A 22,753-nucleotide genomic window follows, 5' to 3' on the forward strand; every position below is an offset into this window, starting at 1 on the left:
GTGCCAACTTGATAAATACTTCTCCAGCATCTGCAGTTCCTACTATCTCTGTCTGTGGACCCTGTGTTGATTGGTGAGGAGGGTGCAAAGGGAGGTTCATTGATAAAAGATGAGGTCATCAAGGGGCAGGGCAGGAGAGGTATTTATCAAGTTGGCACAAGGACAGTGAGGCAGCAAAATCAAGATAATAAAGGGATGATGTGGAATAGTATCAAAGAGCATGGTGGGCTAACAAGATGAGAATGGGGTAGTGACCACCACCTTAGCCTCTACAGGGGGAATGTAGAGGAGGAGGGTGGATGTCAGGGTCAGGGGCTAGAGAGGGAAGGCAGAGGCAAAGTTCAATGCGGTGGCTTTCACTGGTGGATGGGTGGAAATGGGCTACCAAGGTACTGTGAGGTAAGACAGGGCATAGAGGCTCTGCATCTGGCAGCTAGCAGAGCTCACTGTTGATGGTGTTCACCACAAAGTGCATTTTCCCTGTCATTACATGTTGTTCACTACATGTGAAATGCAACTGGAAAATGACAGGAACAGGGTTCAGGCTGGGCGGAGTCAGTGTCTGTTTGATGGATGAAATAGTGTGATCCACATCTGCTGGACACTAGGACATGGAAGGGGAAAATACATTTGCAAACTCCAGCTACATCTAAGTTGCAATCATTTCATCACCATTTGCGATGTAGGCAGAGGAAAGGTGCTCAGGGCTCAAACTCTGGTCAAAAGTGATTTGCAACATACCATGGGTCCTTGAAAATTGAACATTGGCATCTTACCAATACTGAAGTCAGTAGCAATGAGTTAAAATGAGGGAAATGCTAGCCATAAGCGATCCGTGACTTGTGAAAGCTGACAGAGTGCTGTCAGAGATGGAGATGATCGCTTTATGATCTGACATGTAAATATTACAATGGACTCCACTGAATGCAATGATTAAGTTCCATGATCAGCAAGTGGGATAGGAAGGGGTCATAGCAGCAGGCACTCCCTCTTGATACATCTTTCCTGGGATTCCGTGTCATCTGACTACAGTTCTGTGCAATGGAAGCTTCACTTTCTCACTTTATATTCCAGCCCCTTTGAAATAAAGATAAACATTCCATTCGCATTTACACTGTTTTCTGCACTAGATTTTAGTTCTTTTCTAAATGCGTATCAAAATCTTTTTGTTCCTCCATATCTCTTGATTTCTCAACATTCAAAAAATATTTTAATATTTGTCCTCCTCTGTTCCATTAAATAATATCCTGATCATCCACCCTCTCCCTACCAGGTTAAAACGTCTACTGATTTAAGTCTGCAATGTAGAACAAATGGACGGTTAGCTGAAGTGAACCACATGAGGGAGCTGAAAGGTACGTTTGTACTGTACTGAGCCATACTGTCTGAATTATCACCCATTATAAATTTGCTGAACCAGAGAAAATGGTGTTGCCAGTTAATTGTGCTGTGTCAACAGCTTCTCTCTCCACCTGTAAAAGAATTTTATCAAGAAGGCAGGGGTAAGTGACGGATAAATCTTATGATGGTGCATGTGTAGTAGCTGGTGTGGGCCTGCAGCCCTGACTCTAGTGAGCTATTTTTCACGCTATTTTACCTCTGAAATCCAGTGTGAATTCACCCAAGCTACTCTGATTCTAATGTCTTATGAGCCAGATCTTTCACTGTACTCGGGTAACATTAGCATGTTACAGTGCATTTACAACAAGAGAAGCAAAATGACAGACTGAAATTCATTTTTAATCCTTCTCATTGTTTATCAATTTAACAATTTTTTAAAGAAACAATTACAGTTGAAATAGCTCCAATATCATATCACTGATTTCTAATTGCAAGCATTCCAGCCTTGTGTATCATTTCTTCCCTCTACCCCACACTAGAAAATAACAACTTACATTTAGCCAGTACCCTGAATGTCTCGTTAACATCCTGAGGCACTTCAGAACAGTGTCGTTGGACAGGATTTGACAGTAAGCCAATGAAGACGTAGAGGTGATCAAAGGTTTGTCAAATGGATCTTAAAGGAGGTGGGGGATGATGGGGCTTTAAAACTGGCAGAGACTTTTAGGGAGAGAATTCCAAAGTTTAAGATCTTGTTGGCTGGAGGCAAAGCCACAAATCATGGAACAATGGAAGCTGGGCAGCTCACGGTGTAATACAATATACAAGGAGACCATTCAGCCCATCAAAAATGCAGTGACTCTTTCAAAGTCCCATTCTTGCTTTTTCTTCAATATCTGTGCAACTGTTTCTCCCTCATGTAATAAAAGCTACCATTGGACTCACATCCAAGACAGAACTAACAGAACAGAGATCTGTTTGCAGACCAGGAGGACATGAAAGTAAAACATGCTTTAATTCAGGCTAAAAACCTTTAATAGTATTTCATTCTAGCCAAAGGCAGCAACAATATAAACCACTTGTACAACCAAGGACACCCAGCTAAGGGTGTCCTCAAAGTCCAATGCCCCCCATATAACATTAAAAACATCAAGAATTTAATGCATCAATTTGTAATATTTGATGAAAAATATTAGACAAGGTATCATTTCAATTCAGTTTAATAAAGAAGGCCCATCCATACAATTCAGCTTTTGTAAACAGATAGTTATTTTCGCATTAACTGTGTAAATTAACACAGAAGTGACCATGCAGCACACACTCAAGGCTGTAGATTTTATTGCAATAACTCATGTAATGCTACTGCAATGTCAGCATCTGCACTGTTTCTGGAAATTTGCAGAATCTTATGAGACTGGATATCCATCAGCCCATTGTACCTGGGAATGGTTCTTGGAAAGAGCTTTCAGTTTGTCCAACACTTCCTTGATCTTTCCCTGCAGTCCTGCAAACATTTTCAGTTCAAGTATTTTTCCATCTCCTTTGAGACAGTTACAACTGAATCTGCTTCCACCGCCCCTTAAGGAAGAGCATTCAAAATCGGAACAAATAACAGCATTAAAACTTGGTATGGGCGCAGGCTAGTTACGTTACTGGACCAGTGATCCAGAGTTCAAAACCCATCATTAATTAAATAAGGCTGGAATAAAAGTCAGTCTCAGTAATGACTAGATTGTCATAAAAGTACGTCTGGCTCACTAACATCCTTTAGGGAAAGAAATTTGTCAAGTTTCCCCAGTCTGGCCTACATGTGACTCCAGACTGATAGCAACCTGGTTTACTCTTAACTGTCCCTTGAAAGTGGTCTACGAAGGAACTCACTTGTATTCAAGAAGGCAGCTTGCCACATTCACAAGGGCAATTCGGGAAGTGCAATAAATGCCAGTAATGAACTGCTGTGAATTTACTAAAAAATATTCTGCTCAGCTCCTGTCTGGTCGTCATTATATAAAATTGATACTTCAACAAATTGCACCACACACAGTAAGCACTAAAATTGACTGGATTGTAAGCACTGAAATTGACTGGATTGTAAGCACTGAAATTGACTGGATTTGGCATCTATCTCAGGCCAGAAACTGTTTGTCCCAAAGCAAAATAAATGCATTTGCTTTTGGTAATTATTTCACATTTTTTCCTTATGCACACAGTTCCATAACTTCACACAATAATAACCTTGGAAGAATAATACAGTACCAATACCAAAATAGAAAAAAGAAATCATTTCCAATGCACCAATACAATTTGTTTAATAGGAAATTTACTCTAATATTGAATCTGGGTAACAAATAATGCAACCTTTGTACAGAAAAATAAAACATTTAGTTGACTGAGTTTTTTTTTTACTTTGTCTTTGGGTCTTCTTTCCTCTTCAAGAAAAACTCAGGGTTATTCACACATCTGTAGGCAAGTAATTGTGGCACAATGCCATAGAGTCCATTTGTTATTAGAAAAACCAGCTGAGCCTCTTCTGGTACTCTGTATGTATATGGAGTTCTGGAATGAAGAGATGCTCCAATATGTGAAAATTGTGCCTGTTAATTGGGCAGGGGAGTGGAGAAAAGGATGGTTAAAAGCCTGAGTGATACCAAACACTAAGCAGTGGAGTTTTTAAAATACAGATTAAGGGTTGATTTATTTGTATTTAGAGCTCCCAAAAGATCTATGTGATGTATATTTCCTGCCATTGATTTGGAAGAAATTTTCTCCTCAAAAGCGCAGCAAAGAACACTGGAAAATTTGGGTTGAGAGGTATTTGATTGCCTAAACTATCCAGCAATGTCGTAGACATTAAACAGAATGATGCATCAATAGAGATAACTTAACATTCTGCCATTACTAGAGTGAATACAGTCCAAAAGAAATCCAGGTCCAACCTGATACTGGAAAGTAACACAGTCTCTACTTTGTTCCAACAACAAATTGCACTTACATAACACCACTATCATAGCATACCAAAAGTCACAAGGTGTTTCACAGGAGCATTCTAGCCCTCTTGAAACGATTGCTAGTATTGCATTTGCCTTCCTAACTGCCAATTGAATTTTTATGTGGCAGTGATGGCCTAGTGGTATTATTGTTAGACTATTAATCTACAGACCCTGGTAATGTTCTGGGGACCAGGGTTCAAATCCTGCTATAGCAGATGGTGGCATTTGAATTCAGTTAATATCTGGAATTAAGGGCCAAATGATGACAGTTAAATCATTGTCAATTGTCACAAAAAACTCATCTGGTTCTCTAGTGACTGTAACGAGGTCAGCCAGGTGGACCTCATAGACCATGAGTTTCCTGATTGGGACTGTTAACCTGGTCCAATCAGGGAGCTCTGGCTGACAGATATAAACAGGGGTGTCAGGGGTTCTGCTCACTCTGAGAGCTGGCTCTGAGGGAGCTGGATCATAGTCAAGGACTCTCCATGTGTAAATACAGGGGGACTTGTTGACAGGATATCAGCCTCTGGAATTATTTCAGGTTCACTGATGTCCTTACCTGGTCTGGCCTACATGTGACTCCAGACCTACAGCAATGTGGTTGATGCTTAACTGCCCATTGGGCACTAGGGATGAGTAATAAATACTGGCCTGGTCAGTAACACCCACATCCCATAAAAGAATTTTGACAAAACCTGTACACTAACCTTAAAAGAGTTCTGAACTAGGACTCTCAAGTCCCTTTTGGCTTCGGATGTCAAAAAATCATGGTCAAAGAGCAGGCTTTAGGGAGCATCTTACAGGAGGCTTAGAGTTGGACAGATCTTGACTTCAAATTCCAGGAATGTTCTTCCACCATAATTCTGCCGAAGTGTAATGAGGCAGAAACAGACGCTGATACCTTTTCTCTGAGGATACCCATGGAAATTCTACACCCTCAAATCATCACATCGTTGCAAAAATCCATCATGCAAACACGCCCAATTCGAAAACTATCATTCTAAGCTATTAAAGACACACTTGCAGCCATCTGCTCACTGATCTTTATGTTAAATCCAGTGAACAGAAAATCACACAACAAAAACCTCTCTGTCCAAACAAAAACAGGTGATTCCTGTCTCCAAACACACCACAACAGCCCTTCAGCAAAGACAGCTGTGGAAAATCTTATGCGGAATGTGTAAATTCCTGAAAACATCTTTGGGTTAATATTGTTCGATTGACTCTAATGACACAGAGAGGGTGGATAAACAGTCTGGTCACCACAGAAACATCACACACCAAAGAGTAAGGTCTACACAGTTCTGTGGATATTTTTAGTACAGGCAGCTGATATTTAAAATAGCATCATTGTGGCTGGAATTGGGCATGGTCATAATGTTTCTCGGTATCATCAACTGAGGTCAAGGATGAGATGAAATAAAAGCTTAAATTAAGAGTGTAGCATGGCTCTGCATTCCTGTTCATTCTGTGAAAACACTGGGATGACCACTGAAGCTTTCACATTCCGTCCTCACCAATCTATTTTTTTCCTCAATGCATTTTTACATTCCAACATTCTGTTTTTGCACAATGCTTTTCACTTTCAGTCCTACTCCCACCTCCCTTTCTTCATCTACCATAGATGGATCTTCAAACAGGAATGTGCTATCTACATACCATACCTCCTCTCAACAGCTAGCTCTTATAAATAGGATTTTTAACAAGAAACAAGTAACATACCCCACACCGCGCCCCCCCCGGCCTCGAGTAATGTCAAAAGATGACCACTGCATGGTAGCTCAGCGGTCAGCGCTGCTGCCTCACTACACCAGGAACCTTGGTTCAATTCTAGCCCGGAGTTTACATATTCTCCCCATGTCGGTGTGGGTTTCCTCCCACAGTCCAAAGATGGTCAGGTTAGGTGGATTGACCGTGCTAAATTGTCCATTGTGTCCAGGGATATGCAGGCCAGATGGGTAAGCCATGGGAAATGGAGGGTTACAGAGGGGGGTGGGTCTGGGTGGGATGCTCTTTGGAGGGTTAGTATGGACTCGATGGGCCACATGGCCTACTTTCACACTGTAGGGATTCTAGATTTAAGTAACGAGTTTATATATATATTCCAGCTCCACTTGGAATGTACACTGTTGACCAGTATGAGTTAACTGACAAATAGAGGCATATTAAACCATGAGGACTTTATACCTCTTAATAGAGTAGCAGCAGTTATTTTATTACATTCATAAATATAAATGACAAACTGTAATAAGGTGGCTCACTGCATAACATTGTTGCCTTTGAATGTGGCTGATTTGAAGTCCAACTTCAGGTAACACCTACTGGTCAGATATTAAGCTGAGGCGCAGCCATCTTTCACAGATAGAGACCAAAAAACAATCCAGTGGCACTTCTCAAAGAAGATCAGGCAAGTTCTCCACAGTGTCCAAGTCAACATTTGTCCCTTAAAACCAGCCTTTCTTAAATAGAGTACCTCCTCTCTGTTGCATTGCTCTTTGTGGGATCTTGCTATGTATACATTTGCTGCAGCACATCCTGTGTTGCAACAGGGATTGCACTCTAAAAGATCAAATAAAAGCACAGACAAAATATAGTGCAGATGCTGGAAATCTGAAATAAAAATAGAAAGTGCTAGAGAAACTCAGCTGTGGAGAGAGAAACCGAGTTAATGTTTCAAGTCTGGTATGACTTTTCCTCAGAACTGGAGTCACTCGACTTGAAGCATTGACTGTTTCTCTCTCTGCAGATGCTGCCAGACCTGTTGCGTTTCTCCAGCACTTTCTGATTTACTTTAAATAAAAACTTAAAATAAGAGAATGGCCTTGCACTCCTCTTCATTCTGTGGGTTACTAGGACATCAACCATAGCTTTTAAATTCTGGTCCAGCATTTTATCATTCCACAACAATATTTACCTTCATTCTGAATCCTCATATCTCTTTTATCTATGAACTATAACTGGACCTTCAATATTGAATATGGCATCTATATCCCTCTTTGAAACACATGATCATTAGCTCTTATCAATAGCGCATTTATCATGAAACAAGACACTTCACTGGCTGTAAAGCAATTTGGAAGTGTAAGGCATTACATAAAGGCAGCTTGAGGGGCTCTTGGGTGCAATGGTAGTGTGGCTGCCTTTGAGCATGTATATCTGGGTTTAAGTCCCACCTGTCCCCAAGGTATATACTAGCACCTCTGAACAGGTTGATTAGAAAATGTCAATTTTTTGATTGTGGGAAGTGAAGAAGTGATGCATATTGTCAAGATAAAAGTTAGAATGATTTTTGTAAAAGACCTCCTTCAAAACACTGAAGTTGTTTCAATTGATTACCTTGGAGAGATGCTTCAGTGCATTTTACAGATGGCACACACTGCTAACACTGCACACTGGTGCTGGGCAGGATAGTAGCTCAGTGGTTAGCACTGCTGCCTCTCAGCACCAGGGAGCTAGGTTCAATTCCAGCCTTAGGCAACTGTATGTGTGGAGTTTGCACATTCACCTTGTGTCTGTGTGGGTTTCCTCCCACAGTCCAAAGCTGTACAGGCTAGGTGGATTGGCTGTGCTAAATTACCCAAGGATGGGCAAGCTAGTTGGATTAGCCATGGGAAATGCAGGGTTACAGGGATGGGGTGGAATGCTCTTCAGACAGTCAGTGTGCTGAATGGCCTGCATCCATACTATAGAGATTCTATGATTTGCTGTAAAGAAATAAGTGAGCTTTTCCCTCTCTCCCTGGATGATAAAGTCAGTTGATACATAAATATAGTGGTGAGGGTTAGCTCACTACTTTTTTGCACCATCTGTTTGGATTGAGGGACAGTAAGAACTGCCGATGCTGGAGTCAGAGATAACACAGTGTAGAGCTGGATGAACACAGCAGGCCAGGCAGCATCAGAGGAGCAGGAAAGCTGACGTTTCGGATCAGGACCCTTCTTCAGAAATGGGGGAGGGGAAGGGGGCTCTGAAATAAATAAGGAGGTAGGCAGTGATAGCAGGTAGGTATTGGTAGGGATTGGTCAGTGAGATGGGAGGAGCGGATAGGTGGGAGAGAAGATGGACAGGTCATTGAGGCGGGGATGAGAGGGGGGAGCTGGTCTTGGGATGAGGTCGGGGGTGGTCGAGGTCAAATTATCCCACATCTGATGTTATGATGGAGGGAAGGTCAATGATGAAGCAGCTTAAGATGGTTAGGCCTAGGACACTACCCTGTGGAACTCTTGCAGGAATGTCCTAGAGCTGATCTGACTGACCTCCAACAACAACCACCATCTTCCTGTGTCAGGTATGACTCCAACCAGCAGAGAGTTTTACTACCAATTCCTGTCGACATCACAGGATGACTTAACAATGAACAGCATTGTTGCCTTTGTGAAATAAGTGGAAAGTGAATCTGGAGGGATTTAAATCAGACTCTGGAGTTATATTAGCCCAGGGTTTTAGCCTAATATTATGATGTTATGGTTAAGGCCAGCATCAGTCTCATCCCTAAACACCCTTAAAAAGTTGAAGGTGAGCCACTTCTGAACTGCTGCAGTCTGTGTGGAAGCCTGAAGGTGCAGATCCTAGCGCTTTGTCAACTCCTCGGGTGTAACTTAAATAATTGTTAGTTCCTCCCATTGGGCCTGACCCCAGTAACAGGTTCAGCTTGTACTCAGAGCTGCTATTGGCTGACCTCTGACCCCAATAAAAGGATCAGTCCAATTCCTGAATCCGGAGTTTGGGGGAGGGATTTGCAATCCCAGGGGGAGTTTGATTCCGAATGGCCAGGATCTTTTTGTGAGAGGATGGTCAGGTTCTGAAGGGGGAGTTTTGTTGGCGTGGAGTGGGGGAAGGGAGGGTTATTGGGGGATTCCTGATTGTCCTGTATGACAAGTCATGGTGTAAGAGAAGCTCCTCCACAAAGCTGTTCTCACCTTCCCTTTGGGATAGTAAGAACTGCAGATGCTGGAGTCTGAGATAACACAGTGTGGAGCTGGAGGAACACAGCAGGCCAGGCAGCATCAGAGGAGCAGGAAAGTTGACGTTTTGGGCTGGGACCCTTCTTCAGAAAAACAAACCCGAAATGTCAGCTTTCCTGTTCCTCTGATGCTGCCTGGCCTGCTGTATTCCTCCAGCTCCACACTGCGTTATCTCACCTTCCCTTTGCTGTCTGGTCTCCGAAAGCCTAGAAGAAAACAGCCAAAGACCAAAAGAACCTGCAAGCTATGTTAACACATGGGCTGCCAGCCTCATTATTAAATCTGTCAATCTGCTGCTTAGATGATAGGTGAAGACTAGGTTTGACATGTTTAATACATTAACATCTGACAAAATAATGGAGGTAAAATCCATTCTTAAGCTTTTATTTTTGGACCTTAACCTATGACGTTCTGACCATGAATCGAGAGTGTTAGATTTGGGTCCAGGACTGATTGTGTCTATCCTGACCATTCGATAAGAGTCCATTGTTTGGCAGATTTTCAAAATGGAAAAATCAATCGATCTTTTGGTTGCCAAAGGCTTCAGCTCAGTTTTGTTTCCAACACAAGTCAAGCATCATGCAATCTGTTTCAAAAACACAACCAAGGCTTAATAAAGGAAGAAAATATCAGCAGACAGGTGGGTCACAACAGTGCTCTGTGTATGTGACTGAATGGGTTATTAAGAGGCTTAATATTATGGATGACCATCATGATTGTTGGAGAATTCAACCTCAGTTTAAAGACTCCAGGAATAAAATGGCTGGGACCAGTGAAGGTAACTGTGAATGTTAACACGTAATATGGTTTGACAGGGATGTCTGAGGAACCAACAGAACGAGGGAACTGGTTTTACATGAACTAAGGAATAATTAAAGACACAATAAATATATGTAATATATACATGGGATCAGTGATCCATGTATCAGGCTTTTTTAAAACTCTGATCTGAAAATTATTTGTCTGCTTGCTGGGTCGGGTGCTGCAGTGGTAATGTCCCTATCTCTGGTCAAGAAGGACTTGGATCAAGTGTCACCAGCCATCAGATTGTGTCATTCCATGTCCAAACAGGGTGATTCAAAATAATTACATTCAGTCTCTATTTAATCAATTTCTTAACATCCGGTTTTGAACAATGAATCTTTCAAGATTGTTGAAGAGATTCAGTAAGGATACAAAAGCTACGAACTTCAGTTGCTGCAAATCTGAAACAAATACATAAAATACCAGAAATGCTCAGCAGCTCAGGCAGCTTTTGTGGGAAGCACACAGCTAATGAATGACCCTTCTTCAATTCTTCATCATCAACCTGAAATGACAGCTTCGTTTCTTACTAGACCTGCTGCAAATGTCAGTATTTTCTGTTAGATTTTTTGAGGAAAATGTCCATTTTCACCCAATATGATTAGCTCTCTTGAAATGCAGCACTCAGGACGACGTACTAACAGCATGGGGTGTTTTTGTTTTGGTGAAGTTTAGAGAGTCTTCCTTGATTTCCAGGCCAATATTTATTGCTCACTCAATGTCACTTAAGAAAAAAGATTTTACTGGCTATTGTCAGATCATTACTTGTGGAATCTTGCTGTGCACAAACTGATTGCTGCAATAATTTCACTTTGAAAAGTACCTCACTGACTGTAAATTACTTTGAGATGCCCTGAGAAAAATGTAAGAGATATATAAATGCAAGTGTTTATTTATTACTCCCTGCAGCGACACTGTTGTATTAGCTGCTCCCGGGGATTTGAGAGAAGTCCTTATTAGTGCAACTAGAGATGGATTTAATACGTTGGTCCATCCTCACACATTGTGAAAGAAGATATTTTATAAAATACATGAAGCATTTTTTTTAACTATCAATGGAAAGTAAAACACAAATTTTGAAGCTTAATCTGCTCTTGGATAGTAGCCAATTCCTGGCAATAATTAGTCTCTCTATATATAGGGCTGTGGCAGTTACATTTTAAACCGAAAATTATCTTGCAGCAGTTGCAGCAGTTAAACAATGCAATAGCAGCTGCTTCCTTATTAAGAGTGTGGTTATTAAATGTTAAACAATGCTGTCTCCCCTGGAGCGGGGAACATCACTTTGTGCAAAATAACATACCTGGGAAATGACAGGAATTGAAACTAGCAGTTAGTCCTGTCACCTGCTACTATGCAGAAGTGTTATATCGAATCAGTAAGGCCTTGACACAAACTGATTAGTGTCACAGTCTTCCGAAGTATCATTGACTATGATGCATGACTCACGTTTGTTTTGAAATTGCAGAACAAAGAAATAGGAGCAATTGATTCTCGTCTGCGTGATATTTGACCCTAGAACATCAAACATCAGAAACTGATTGCCACAACTCCTAGATTACAACATGGTCAAACTGAATGATGGGACAAGTTTGATGGGCTAACCAGCCTCAGGCGACTATATGTGAAGCTAACCCTCTCTATTCCTACACGACTGTGTAACCTATTTAGATACTTACAAATCAACTGCTGTTCTGAGATGTTATCACAAACCTCTGAAGCAGGCGGGATTTGAATGCAGACCTCCTAGCCTAGAGGCAGGGACGCTACCGCTGCACAAGAATCGTCTAACCCTATTTGTTTATATCAATATTATTGGTGCCACTCTGTGCTTCAAAGGCCTGCAACATTTGCCCTAGAACGGAATGTTTTTGGGATGTCCCGGAGCATTTAGAAAGGCAGGTGGAGGGACCTTCAGCTGTGACAGAGCATTCACAGGCCCCATGTCTTTGAAAGCGAAAGCTATCAGGATGAGAACATTATAGATTATGAGGTAGTAGGACTGTACTGTATGGTATTACGAAGGCCATGCTAACAGCCACATGCATATGGAGCAAAGGTAAAGATCAAGGCTACACATACCTTGCCCACAGCAGCATCAGGAAGGGCAAAGGGGATGGAGGATGTGTCTCACCATGTGAAGGGGCTCCAGGGCAAGCTTTCAGGAGCAGCTCGCTAAGAGCCTAAAGGGTTGACTGACTACGTCAAAATGTCTAAATGGAAAGTATACATTTCGGCACTGATCAGTACTTCCATGCCTGGTGGTTTTAGACCAATCTTCCCCTGCAGCTGTTAGCTTCACTAAGGTTGGACTAATCAGGAGGAGGAGGGGAAGGGGTGACCAACTCCAACAGACCCAGAGACATTAGGTTCAGCTGTGGATAAGGAAGGAGTTCAGGGAGAGTGGGGAACCTCAGCCTTCAGTGCAATCAGGCAGTGTGCACAAGGGCACTGTGCTGAGGACATAGCAGCTCCCTGCAGATGAGCGAAAGGCAGGACCCGAGGTGACTCAGGAAAGTTGTCATTGGAAGGCACTGCTGCAGGCATGTGGCTGGGGAGAAAGCACTGGGTCCTGGGGAATTGAACTTCCTCACCATTGGCTCTTTACCAACCACAACTGGGAACACGTGTGGCATCTCACAACGTGTGGCAGCCCACAAATGCATTCAGGAGTTCACTAATGCCCTTTACAGGAAAGCAATACAGTTGGACCACTTCACCACGGCCGCAGTGAGTGAAGGAGCCTGAGGTATTGGATCCACGGCCAGCACTGGTTTCGCTCAGGTACAAGGGGCACACGTGCGATGCTAAGAGCTTTCTGGCATCAGCCAGCCAGATTCCTGAACAATGTTCAGCTCATTTGTACTCACTATTCAGGGAGCTATCACAGCGTTTACACACCCACAACTGCCATGTTCCCTAAATGTTTGGACCGTCTCACATCACCTCTATGCTGGACCAAGGGTGACAACAGGTAATGACACTACAGCACAACCCTTAGGTTGATACTAAACCCCAATACTCATTCAGTGAGGCCATCACTGAACTGACAAATGACCTTCAGAAAATATGCTTCTATTGGTCCACTGTGGTCTTCTTTGTTTCTTTTTCAAACAAAATAGCAAGTTACAAGCACAGCCCATTAACAGAGGGTAGGGAAGAGGTAGGCGACTAAAGCAAAAATGGATTTGGAGGGAGAAATGAAGTACTGTAACCCCTGCAGTGCCCACCTCTCCCTAAAGGAATCAAAAGTATTGTTGGGCACTGTGTGCCTCCTCTCCATTGGCACCCGGGCATGTCCATCGAGGACCCAGCAGAAAGTCCAATGAGTTTTGCCCACTCTTTACTAACTCTGGATGGTTCTGATCAACAGTGAAAGGGACCTGCTTTTCAAACACTGACGGTGCTCATTCCAGCACGGCCATTAGTAAAGGGCTCCCTGACATCAGAGTAACTCCCCCAACATGATCCCGCAGCAAGCCACATTAATGAATTTACCACCGGTATGTAATTGGGTCCAGCCAACTGTCACAGACCCACTTCAGATTCTCCACAGCTAATCCCAGCCCTGTCTGTTTTTAACTCCAAAGGAAGACAGAAATCTTACAGCAGAATATACTTGCAATATTGGGCCCCAATATTGGGAAAGGAGTCAACAGCAAAAATGCAACCACGAGACTTATTATTTAGAAACAGACAAGAAATAGCTCAGAGGATTGACGTGGGTCAGCATAATTATAGAGGGAGAAAATTTCTTTATAACCTTACTTCTCCTAAAATATGCCTTAACTTTATATAACTTTTCATAGGACTGAGGAAGTCTATTTGTGGGAATCGTGGCATCTACATAGTTAACATTCTTTCAGAGCGCAAGGGGAAAAAAAGTCCTATGGCAGGGAGAAGCTGAGAATCAGGTGAGTGGATCAAAAACATGGAAAAGAGAGACGCTGTCCACTATCTCATTGGGGTGCACAGAAAATCTCAGACACAATTAAGTACACTTCAAACCGCACCTTGATAAGAGGTCCACTTATCCGTGGAGTTAAACATTTCCTTTGAATTATAAAGAATTAAACTTGGATTATTTGGAGAAAGTAATCTCCATTTTAGTTACAGGAGGAGTGCAGTAGGCCATCTGAAGTGGTTAGCAAGCACTACAAATTGAAACATTTTTTTTTGCAGCCTACTGAGGTCATTTGGATTAGGCAGTGGGGAAAAGGTTAATTGTGTCAAGCAATAGTATTTAATGGGATCATTGCCCTTGCTTGACACCTGATGGGTCAGAGTAGCCAAACATCTCCCAGGAGTCAAAGCAAATGAAAGCAAACTACTGTGCACGCTGGAAATCTGAGATAAAAACAGAGAATGCTGCAGAAACTCAGCCGGTCTGGCGGCACCCATGGAGGGAGAGAAATGGAGTTAATGTTTCCAATCCAGTATGACTCTTCATCAGTACCATTCTCTAAAAGCCATATCGGACTCAAAATGTTCGCACTGTTTCTCTCTCCACAGACGCTATCAGAGCTGCTGAGCTTCTCCAGCACTTCCTACTTTAATCCCAGAAGTCAAATGTAAATAAGTTCCAGCAACCCATCAAGAGGTGAGATAACAAGGTGTAGAGCTGGATGAGCACAGCAGGCCAAGCAGCATCAGAGGAGCAGGAAAGCTGACATTTCGGGCCTAGACCCTTCTTCAGAAAAGACCCTTTCTCACCAGCCCTACATCTTGTTATCTCAGATTCTCCAGCATCTGCAGTTCCTACTATCTCCATCAAGAGGTGAAGTAGCTATAACAAAATAACTCCCCTCCTGACTCCCCAAAGCCTGTCCACCACCAACAAGGCACAAGTCAGGAGTGTGATGGAATACTCCCCACTTGCCTGGATGGGTGCAGCTCCAACAACACTCAAAAAACTCAACACTATCCAGAACAAAATAGCCCACCTGACTGGAACTCAATCTAGCAACTTAAACATTCACTTCCTCGCCACCAACATACAGTGGCAGCATCATGCCCTATCTGCAAGATGCACTGTGGAAATTCACCAAAGCTCCTTAGGCAATAAGTTCCAAACTCATGACCACTTCCAACTTGAAGGACAAGGGTAGCAGATACATGGGAAACACCAGCACCTGTAAGATCCCCTCCGAGCCACTCACCATCCTGACTCGGAAATGTTCCTTCAGTGTTGCTCAGTCAAAAACCTGGAACTCCCTGTCTAATAACATTGTAGGCCTACCTACATCCGAAAGATAACATCATTTCTGGAAGGCAGCTCACCACCTTCTCAAGGACAATTATGGATGGGCGATAAATGTTTGTCCATCCAGTGTTGCTCACATTCCATGAGTGAATGAAAAGAAAGCAGAGAATGGCTTCTAAGATTCATAAAAACAAGTTCATTAAATACCAAGCCATCAGTAAAGGGTAACTGCACAGATAAGAAGCCTACTTATTAAAATGCACAGGGGCAGTTCAAAGTTTGGATATTTCCCTCCTAGAGATAACGTGTAAGGAGTCTTTTCAACATCTCAATTTGGCCACAGAAGCCCACGCGGCAACTTCAAGATAAAGTTCTCAAAAGAAGATTGTATTATTCAACAAACGTAAGGAACATTCAAAAAATGCTGCAAGGTTGGTATTTGTTTGATAACAAGAGATTTTTTTTAAAAAATCACTTGATATCAAGCCAAATCTTAGGATTGGATGTTAATTAAATCCCACGTGATATAGTGAAACATATCATTTTATTGATGGTCCATTTACAGATTGCAGCATTATATACATCTGCATCCTACCCACCCACTCTAGTGGGTCAGATGTTTTTTGTTCTATTTTTTTGAGTTGATATTTCTAATCAGGTTGCTCAGAGGTGTTATCACACATCTTTAGGTGGGATATTACTCCAGGAGGTAGCACACTATTATTGAATAGAATTCCTACACTGTGGAAGCAGGCCATTTGGCCCATCAAGTCTACACTGACCCTCTGAACAGCATCTCACCCAAACCCACCCCATCCCTGTAACCTTGCATTTCCCACGGCTAACCTATCTAGCCTACACAGTATGGGCAACTGAGCACGGCCAATCCACCTTAACCTGCACATCTTTGGACTGTAGAGGAAACCCACGCAGATATGGGGAGAAAGTGCAAACTCCACACAGACGGTCACCCAAGGCCAGAACTGAACCGAGGTCCCTGACGCTGTGAGGCAGCAATGCTAACCACTGGAGCCACCATGCCACCCGTATGGTCTTGTGCCACAAGAACCATCCACTTTTTAAGTATTCCACATGCACAACAATTAACAATTTATCAATTAACTATCCCTTAAAGGGGCACTGTAATAAGAAGAAACTACAACAGAACTGTATCAAATTAATCCGAAAATGTAATCGCTGTGCCAGATGATGCCCTCCAGTCCTAGAGTGCCCAATAGGGAACAGAAAAGCTCAGGCAGGAACTTTTGACTACAGATGTAACCACAGAGAGAGAGAGAGGGGGGCAGTGGAATTGTTAGTAACCACTGTGACCATGCCTAGGGACAGGCCAATAAAGAGATGCAACAAAGAAGCTGCTTCACGCCACAGTTAGTGGCCAAATGGAGAGAGTAAGCCTGAAGTACAACTTAATATTTGGAGCAGCCTCTTCAAATAACAGAAATAGAGGCAGCAAACTAATACACACTGTGTGCATATGGAATGTAAACTTATAAAGTCCACAAAAGATACAGATGCCCTAGGTAACCACAAACCTCTTTAAACTTCTGTCGTCCTGCTGCTTTCTGTACCCGCAATGCCAAATCTCTGATAGTAAATGGGAGGACTCCAAATGAGCCTCTTCACCCTTCAGGATGGCACAGGGTGATGGCACGTGGTGATGCCACACTAAGTCAGGGCAGTTGAAAAGAGTGACAAAGTACTGTGTGTGCAGCAGCAGCGTGGACAGGGGAACCCCCACGCAGCATGGAGTGGTACAGAAGGAATGGCTCAAAGCATGACACTGGCTTTCAGAGGGAGGCTTTGAGACACAGGACCCAACATGAAGTTTTATCCAAACAGGGGTCAATTCAGACAAAATGCTTGAGAGCACCTCAGCAACATGAGTACCATCAGGGACGGACACCACAGTTGTAAGGCTCTGGATAGCACTGTCCACAAGCTAGGCATCCATTGGGTTCTATTGGCACACGGGTTCTATAGGTGACATGTAGTGTATTCCTCTGCCAACCAGCATGTCCCCAACTCTGCTCACCCTAACAACCCGAACCCGCTCTTCCTCCAGCCATGTGAATCTGGATTGGTGAGGTTACACATTCCTGACCAGTGGCCACATGGCAACAGCCAATATTTCCTGAAAGTCTTTCTTTATACTCTTTCCCCTACACTTGGGGAGGTGATGGCCTAGTGGTACTATCACTTCACTGTTAATCCAGAGACTCAGGTAATGTCCTGGCGACCTGGTACAAATCCCATCCTGTCAGATGTCGGAATTTGAATTCAGTAAAAATTAAGAGTCTAATAGTGACCGTGTTGTTGATTGTTGGGGAAAAACTCGTCTGGTTCCTAATGTCCTTTAGGGATGGACACCTTCCATCCTTACCTGGTCTGGCCTACATGTGACTCTAGACTCACAACAATATGATTGAATCTTAACTGCCCTCTGGGCAATGAATGCTGGCCTAGTCAGTGATGCCCTCATCCTGTGAATGAATTTAAAAGCTACTTAACTCAAAGAAGCAGTCCTTAAACAGACACTGGAACAAAAAGAAAAGCAAAAAATGCTAAACAAACTTAAATCAAGTATTATTTTGGGTGGGGGTGTACAGTGATGATTTTCTGCAGCCTCTGTGGTGCCCACTGGTCACAGGAGGTCTGAACTGCACCAATCAATACTGTTAGCCCCATCTGTAAGGTCACACAGGTGCAGATGTTTGTTAAGTCTTTCTTTACATGTGCTCCAATTACTTAATCAATATCCTTCAGCCCAGCATCCTTAACCAAGATAATACAACTAATGTTGAGAAGTTTTGTCACGAAGACAGTATATGTCTATCACTAACAGCCCTATTTCGAAAATTGGCAGGGGTTTTCCTGGTGTCTTAAACTCATACCTCAACCAACAGCAGCAAAGCAAGTGGATTGAGTTAAGTAACCCAGGTCCATGTTGTTTTCCTGTACAAACAATCAGCTCCCCATTTTCCTGGTCTACTCCCCATAGCTCCGTGAGTTTTCTCCTAATGTGCAGTATCCATGTGATGACTTAGAGTCAATAGTCATACAGCATGGAAAGAGATCCTCCGGTCCAACCAGTCCATGCCAAATATGATCCCAACCTAAACTAGTCTCAGCTGCCTCCTCCTGGCCCATATCCCTCTAAACCTTTCCTATGCATATGCTTATCCAAATGTCTTTTAGACGTTGTAACTATACCCACATCCACCACTTCCTCAGGAATTTCACTCCACATGTGACACACCCTCTGTGTAAAGAATTTGCCCCCCATGTCTTTTTTAAACCTCCCTCCCCTTGGCCTGGTTTCAACCATCTAGCATAGCCAAGCTCTGAAAGCTTGCAATTTCAAATAAACCTGTTGGGCTATAACCTGGTGTCATGTGACTTCTGACCTTGTTTAGATAAGCCAAGGCAGTGTAGCCAAATTTGAGAGGGGCTTCCTTCCATCTATTTCAATGTGAACTCTTAAGCAAATGATTCAGCAAAAATAATTAGCATCTAGTAATTTGATGTCACACCAAGCACAAGTTTATGAAAAGTTAAAATACGGTGGACAGGAGTAAATTGATGGCTATGGGAAGAGTATGGGGCAAGTTGCCTGAATGCAGTAAGAAAAACTTACAAAAATATTCCACACAAACTTGGTAACCTAGTCAGTTGGAAGCCCACAAACCCAATGCACTGATTAATCTCTGAGTTGTCGGATGTGAAGGATTAAACAAACTATCCAAGATCACGGATGCAGCTGAGTTGCAAAGACATTCCAAATGCTGCAAAGCTATTTAGAATTGAAAGAAATGTTGCTCTTGCAAGCAGAGCGGAAGACCATTCTGTCCTGTATTAATACAGTACTTCAAAATAAGCAAACATACAGGGCACAGGCCACGGTCATACTCTCTGAAAAAGCTTGTCATCAGAAGCCAAGCAAACTTAGGCCTAGTTAGTGCTGGAATGGGAGAAACGAGAGTCTTGTCCTGGGCGGGGGGTGGGGGGGGTAGAATGTACCCCAGAATGTGATGGCCAAAGATACAGTTAGAGGGAAGCATCCAATGTTCATAGTCCATGCAGGTACCAACGACATAGGAAGAACCAGGAAAGAGGCTCTACATGGGGAGTGTGTGGAGCTAGACACAAAATTGAAAAGCAAAACCTCAAAGGTTACAATCTCTGGATTACTGCCTGAGCCTCTAACATATTGGCAAACACTACATAACATTAGACAGGTAAATAAGTGACTGAAAAACTGGTGTGGGTGAAACGGGTTCTAGTTCATAGGTAACTTACACCAGTACTGGGGATAATGGGGGGCTCTACCACTGGAACAGTCTACACCTGAAGCATGCTTCGGCCAGTGTTCTTACAAACTGCATAACTCGGGAAGCTGACAGAACTCAAAACAAAATAGTGGGGACAAGTCATTAAAATGTGGGAAAATGTGGTATATCAAAGAGGAGACAGGCAGAGTGTTCTACGTCATTTGTACCTACGTAGACTATGAATATTGAATGTTCCCCTCCCACTGTATCTGTGGTCATCACATTCTGAGGTACATTCTACCCCCCCATAGCACAAGACCCTTGTTTGTCCCAACCCAGTACTGACCAGGAATGAATTTGCTTGGCTTCTGATGTCAGGCGTTTTCAGAGAGTAACGTCGTGGCCAGTGTCCCGTACATTTGCTTATTTCAAAGTACTGTGTTAATATGCGCCAAACTAGCCTTCCACTCTGCTTTGTTCTTTGTTCTGTATGAGAAGTAAGTAGTAATGTGGGAAATTAAGGTCAGGGAATGACAGGAAGGTACAATAAGAAAAACAAACTTAAGACTACACCAATAACCAAATGACAAAACCATAGGGTCTGTTTCTAAATGTGTGTAGCGTTCATAAAGAAATTGATAGCACACAACAAATTAAATAAATATGATCTGATAGCCATCACAGAGAGGTGGTTGTAGGAGGACAAGGTTTGGGTCCTGAATATTGAGGAGTTTATGGAATTTTAAGAAAAATAGTAATCTTTGTAAAGGTGGAGGGGAGCTCTATTAATCCCTGTGTGTACCCCTAAACAGTTGCTGACTTATTTTCCTTCAAACTGAGATGAAAAGGGTTTCTGAAATGCTAATTTCAACTCCAACGCTTTGCCACAATGGGTTGTAGGCCTCTGCCTTGCTGTAAATTCAATGGAAGGATCAGTCATTGAAGACTTTGCAAGGCTGGGATCACCTTCCTTCCTATCCAGCAACTGCTACGGCTTCTGCGGCCAAATAGCCAACTATCACTCACCTTATACATGAAGGACGTTTGCTTAAACAAGGAAACGGATAGCTCCTTTCTACTTTCGGTGTAGGGGCTTGCAAAAGGTACTTCAAAAACACTTGAAAATATCAAAGCAAGTTCCTATCAATAAGTCAAGGCATAATCAGTCTCAGTTTTGTTTTACCTGTGCAAGACCCCCTGCGTGAAGCAGTGCCAAGTCAGGAAGCCAGGAACATCCAGGAACAAAGAGACCATAAAGGGTGATGATGCAGAATGGGACAGAGTAAAACATGTACACCAACATCTAGGAGAAAGACAAAAGAGTAAAATTCAACCTACAATCCCAGGATCTTCTAAATGGACAGTTCTCAATGACAAACATAATGTGGAGGAACCAGTGTTGGATGGGGGTGGACAAAGTCACACGATACCAGGTTATAGGTTTATTTGAAATCGCAAGCTTTTGGAGCACTGGTCCTTCATCAGGTGGCTTCTGAAAGCTTGTGATTTCAAATAAACCTGTTGGACTATAACCTGGTGTCATGTGAATTCTGGCGATGACAAACAGCCGTGTTTGCATGCACATGGAATTCACTCTACATTGCATGTAATCCAGCTTTTGAATTATCACAGAATATAAGATACCTGTCTCAAAATACTGACTAGGAGGCCAGAAGAAGGTGTGTTTGGCCCCAGTGCACAAGTTCTGCTCTTCCTCTAAAAGTAGGATCTGGGTGCTTCTGCCTGGGCCAGTATTTATTGTCCATCTCTAATTGCACTGAAGAAAGTGAAGTCACTGCCTGAACCACTACAATCCTTGGATGGTAGGTACACCCACAGCTAGGAAGGGAATTCCAGAGCCTTCACACAGTGACACTGAGGAGAATGATGATATATTTCCAAGTCAGGATGGTGTGTGGCTTGGAGGGGAATTTGTAGGTGGTAGTGTATCTGCTGTCCTTGTCTTTCATGATGGTACAGGTCGCCGCTTCAGAAGAAGCTGACAAAGGGCTTCCCCATTTTTCCAGAAATTTTCCATCTCTAATATCTAAATCCAGCACTTCCTATTCTGCAACAATCAACTCCACTAGCTCCCCATTCCTAATGCTTACTTCGACACTAGCCTATCAGCTTATGGTAAACTCTGTTCTTGAGCAGAAGGGGTACTTTCAAGTTAAGGATGGCAAGATTCAGGAGCCTTGGGTGACAAGAGATATTGAAAGTTTAGTCAAAAAGAAAAAGGAAGCATATGTAAGGTTTGGGAAACTAAAATCAAGAACAGCTGCTGAAAGTATAAAGAAAGCAAAAAAAGAACTTCAACAAGGAATTAGGAGGCTAGAAAGGCCTATGAAATGTTCTTAGCAACTAGTATTGAGGAGAATTCCAAAACATGTTATACACATATTAAGAGCAAGAGGATAACTAGGGAAAGGGTATGTCCACTCAAAGACAAAGGAGGGAATTTAGGCCTGGAGCCAGAGGACGGCACAGTGGTTAGTACTGCTGCCTCACAGTGTTATTGACCGGGTTCAATTCCAGCCTCAGATAACTGTGTGGAGTTTGTACGTTCTCCCCGTGTCTGTGTGGGTTTCCTCTAGATGCTCCGGTTTCCTCCCACAGTCCAAAGATGTGCAAGTTAGGTGGATTGTCCGTGCTAGATTGCCCATAGTCTTTGGGGATATGCAGGTTAGTTGGCTTAGCCATGGAATAGGTTACAGGGGTGGGGGACTGGGACTGGGTGTGATGCTCTTTGGAGGGTCGGTGCAGATGTGATGGGCCGAATGGGTTCTTTCTGTCCTGTAGGGATTCTAAGTGGATGATGTCCTTAATGACCACCAAGGAGAAGGACACGGATGACAGTAATATTGGGGAGGGATATGTTGAAATTCTGAGGCATGTCGATATTAAGGAGGAGGTGATGGCTGTCTTGATAGACATTAAGGTAGATAAGTCCCTAGGGCTTGATGGGATCTACCCTAGGTCACTAAGGGAGGAGATTGCTAGGGCATTGACAGAGACCTTTGTATCCTCTTTAGTCACAGGCAAGATCCCAGAAGACTGGAGAATAGCCGGTGTGGTTCCTTTGTCCAAGAAGGGCAATAAGGATAATCCAGGAAATTATAGGCTAGTGAGCCTTCTATCAGTGGTAGGAAAATTATT

General features: G+C 42.9%; 1 protein-coding gene across 2 annotated transcripts in view; it reads right to left on the reverse strand.

Moving 5' to 3' along the window:
• Window positions 1-2,353: 2,353 nt before the first annotated feature.
• The window catches only part of LOC109928625 (transmembrane 6 superfamily member 1), a 72,315-nt gene continuing 51,915 nt past the window's right edge, over window positions 2,354-22,753 (reverse strand). The window contains exons 9-10 of one of the 2 annotated variants that reach the window (XM_020528552.2): window positions 20,778-20,897; window positions 2,354-3,935 (exon numbers count right to left, since the gene is read on the reverse strand). In XM_020528552.2, coding sequence (XP_020384141.1) covers window positions 3,744-3,935; window positions 20,778-20,897 — 312 coding nt within the window. In that variant the 3' untranslated portion in view covers window positions 2,354-3,743. Of the gene's footprint in view, window positions 3,936-4,955; window positions 5,198-20,777; window positions 20,898-22,753 lie in introns of those variants that run through there. The other variant, XM_048616128.1, reaches the window with a different exon arrangement.

The sequence above is a fragment of the Rhincodon typus genome, chromosome 33 (genome assembly GCF_021869965.1).
Source record: "Rhincodon typus isolate 14 chromosome 33, sRhiTyp1.1, whole genome shotgun sequence".
In the NCBI taxonomy this organism is placed as follows: Eukaryota; Metazoa; Chordata; class Chondrichthyes; order Orectolobiformes; family Rhincodontidae; genus Rhincodon; species Rhincodon typus.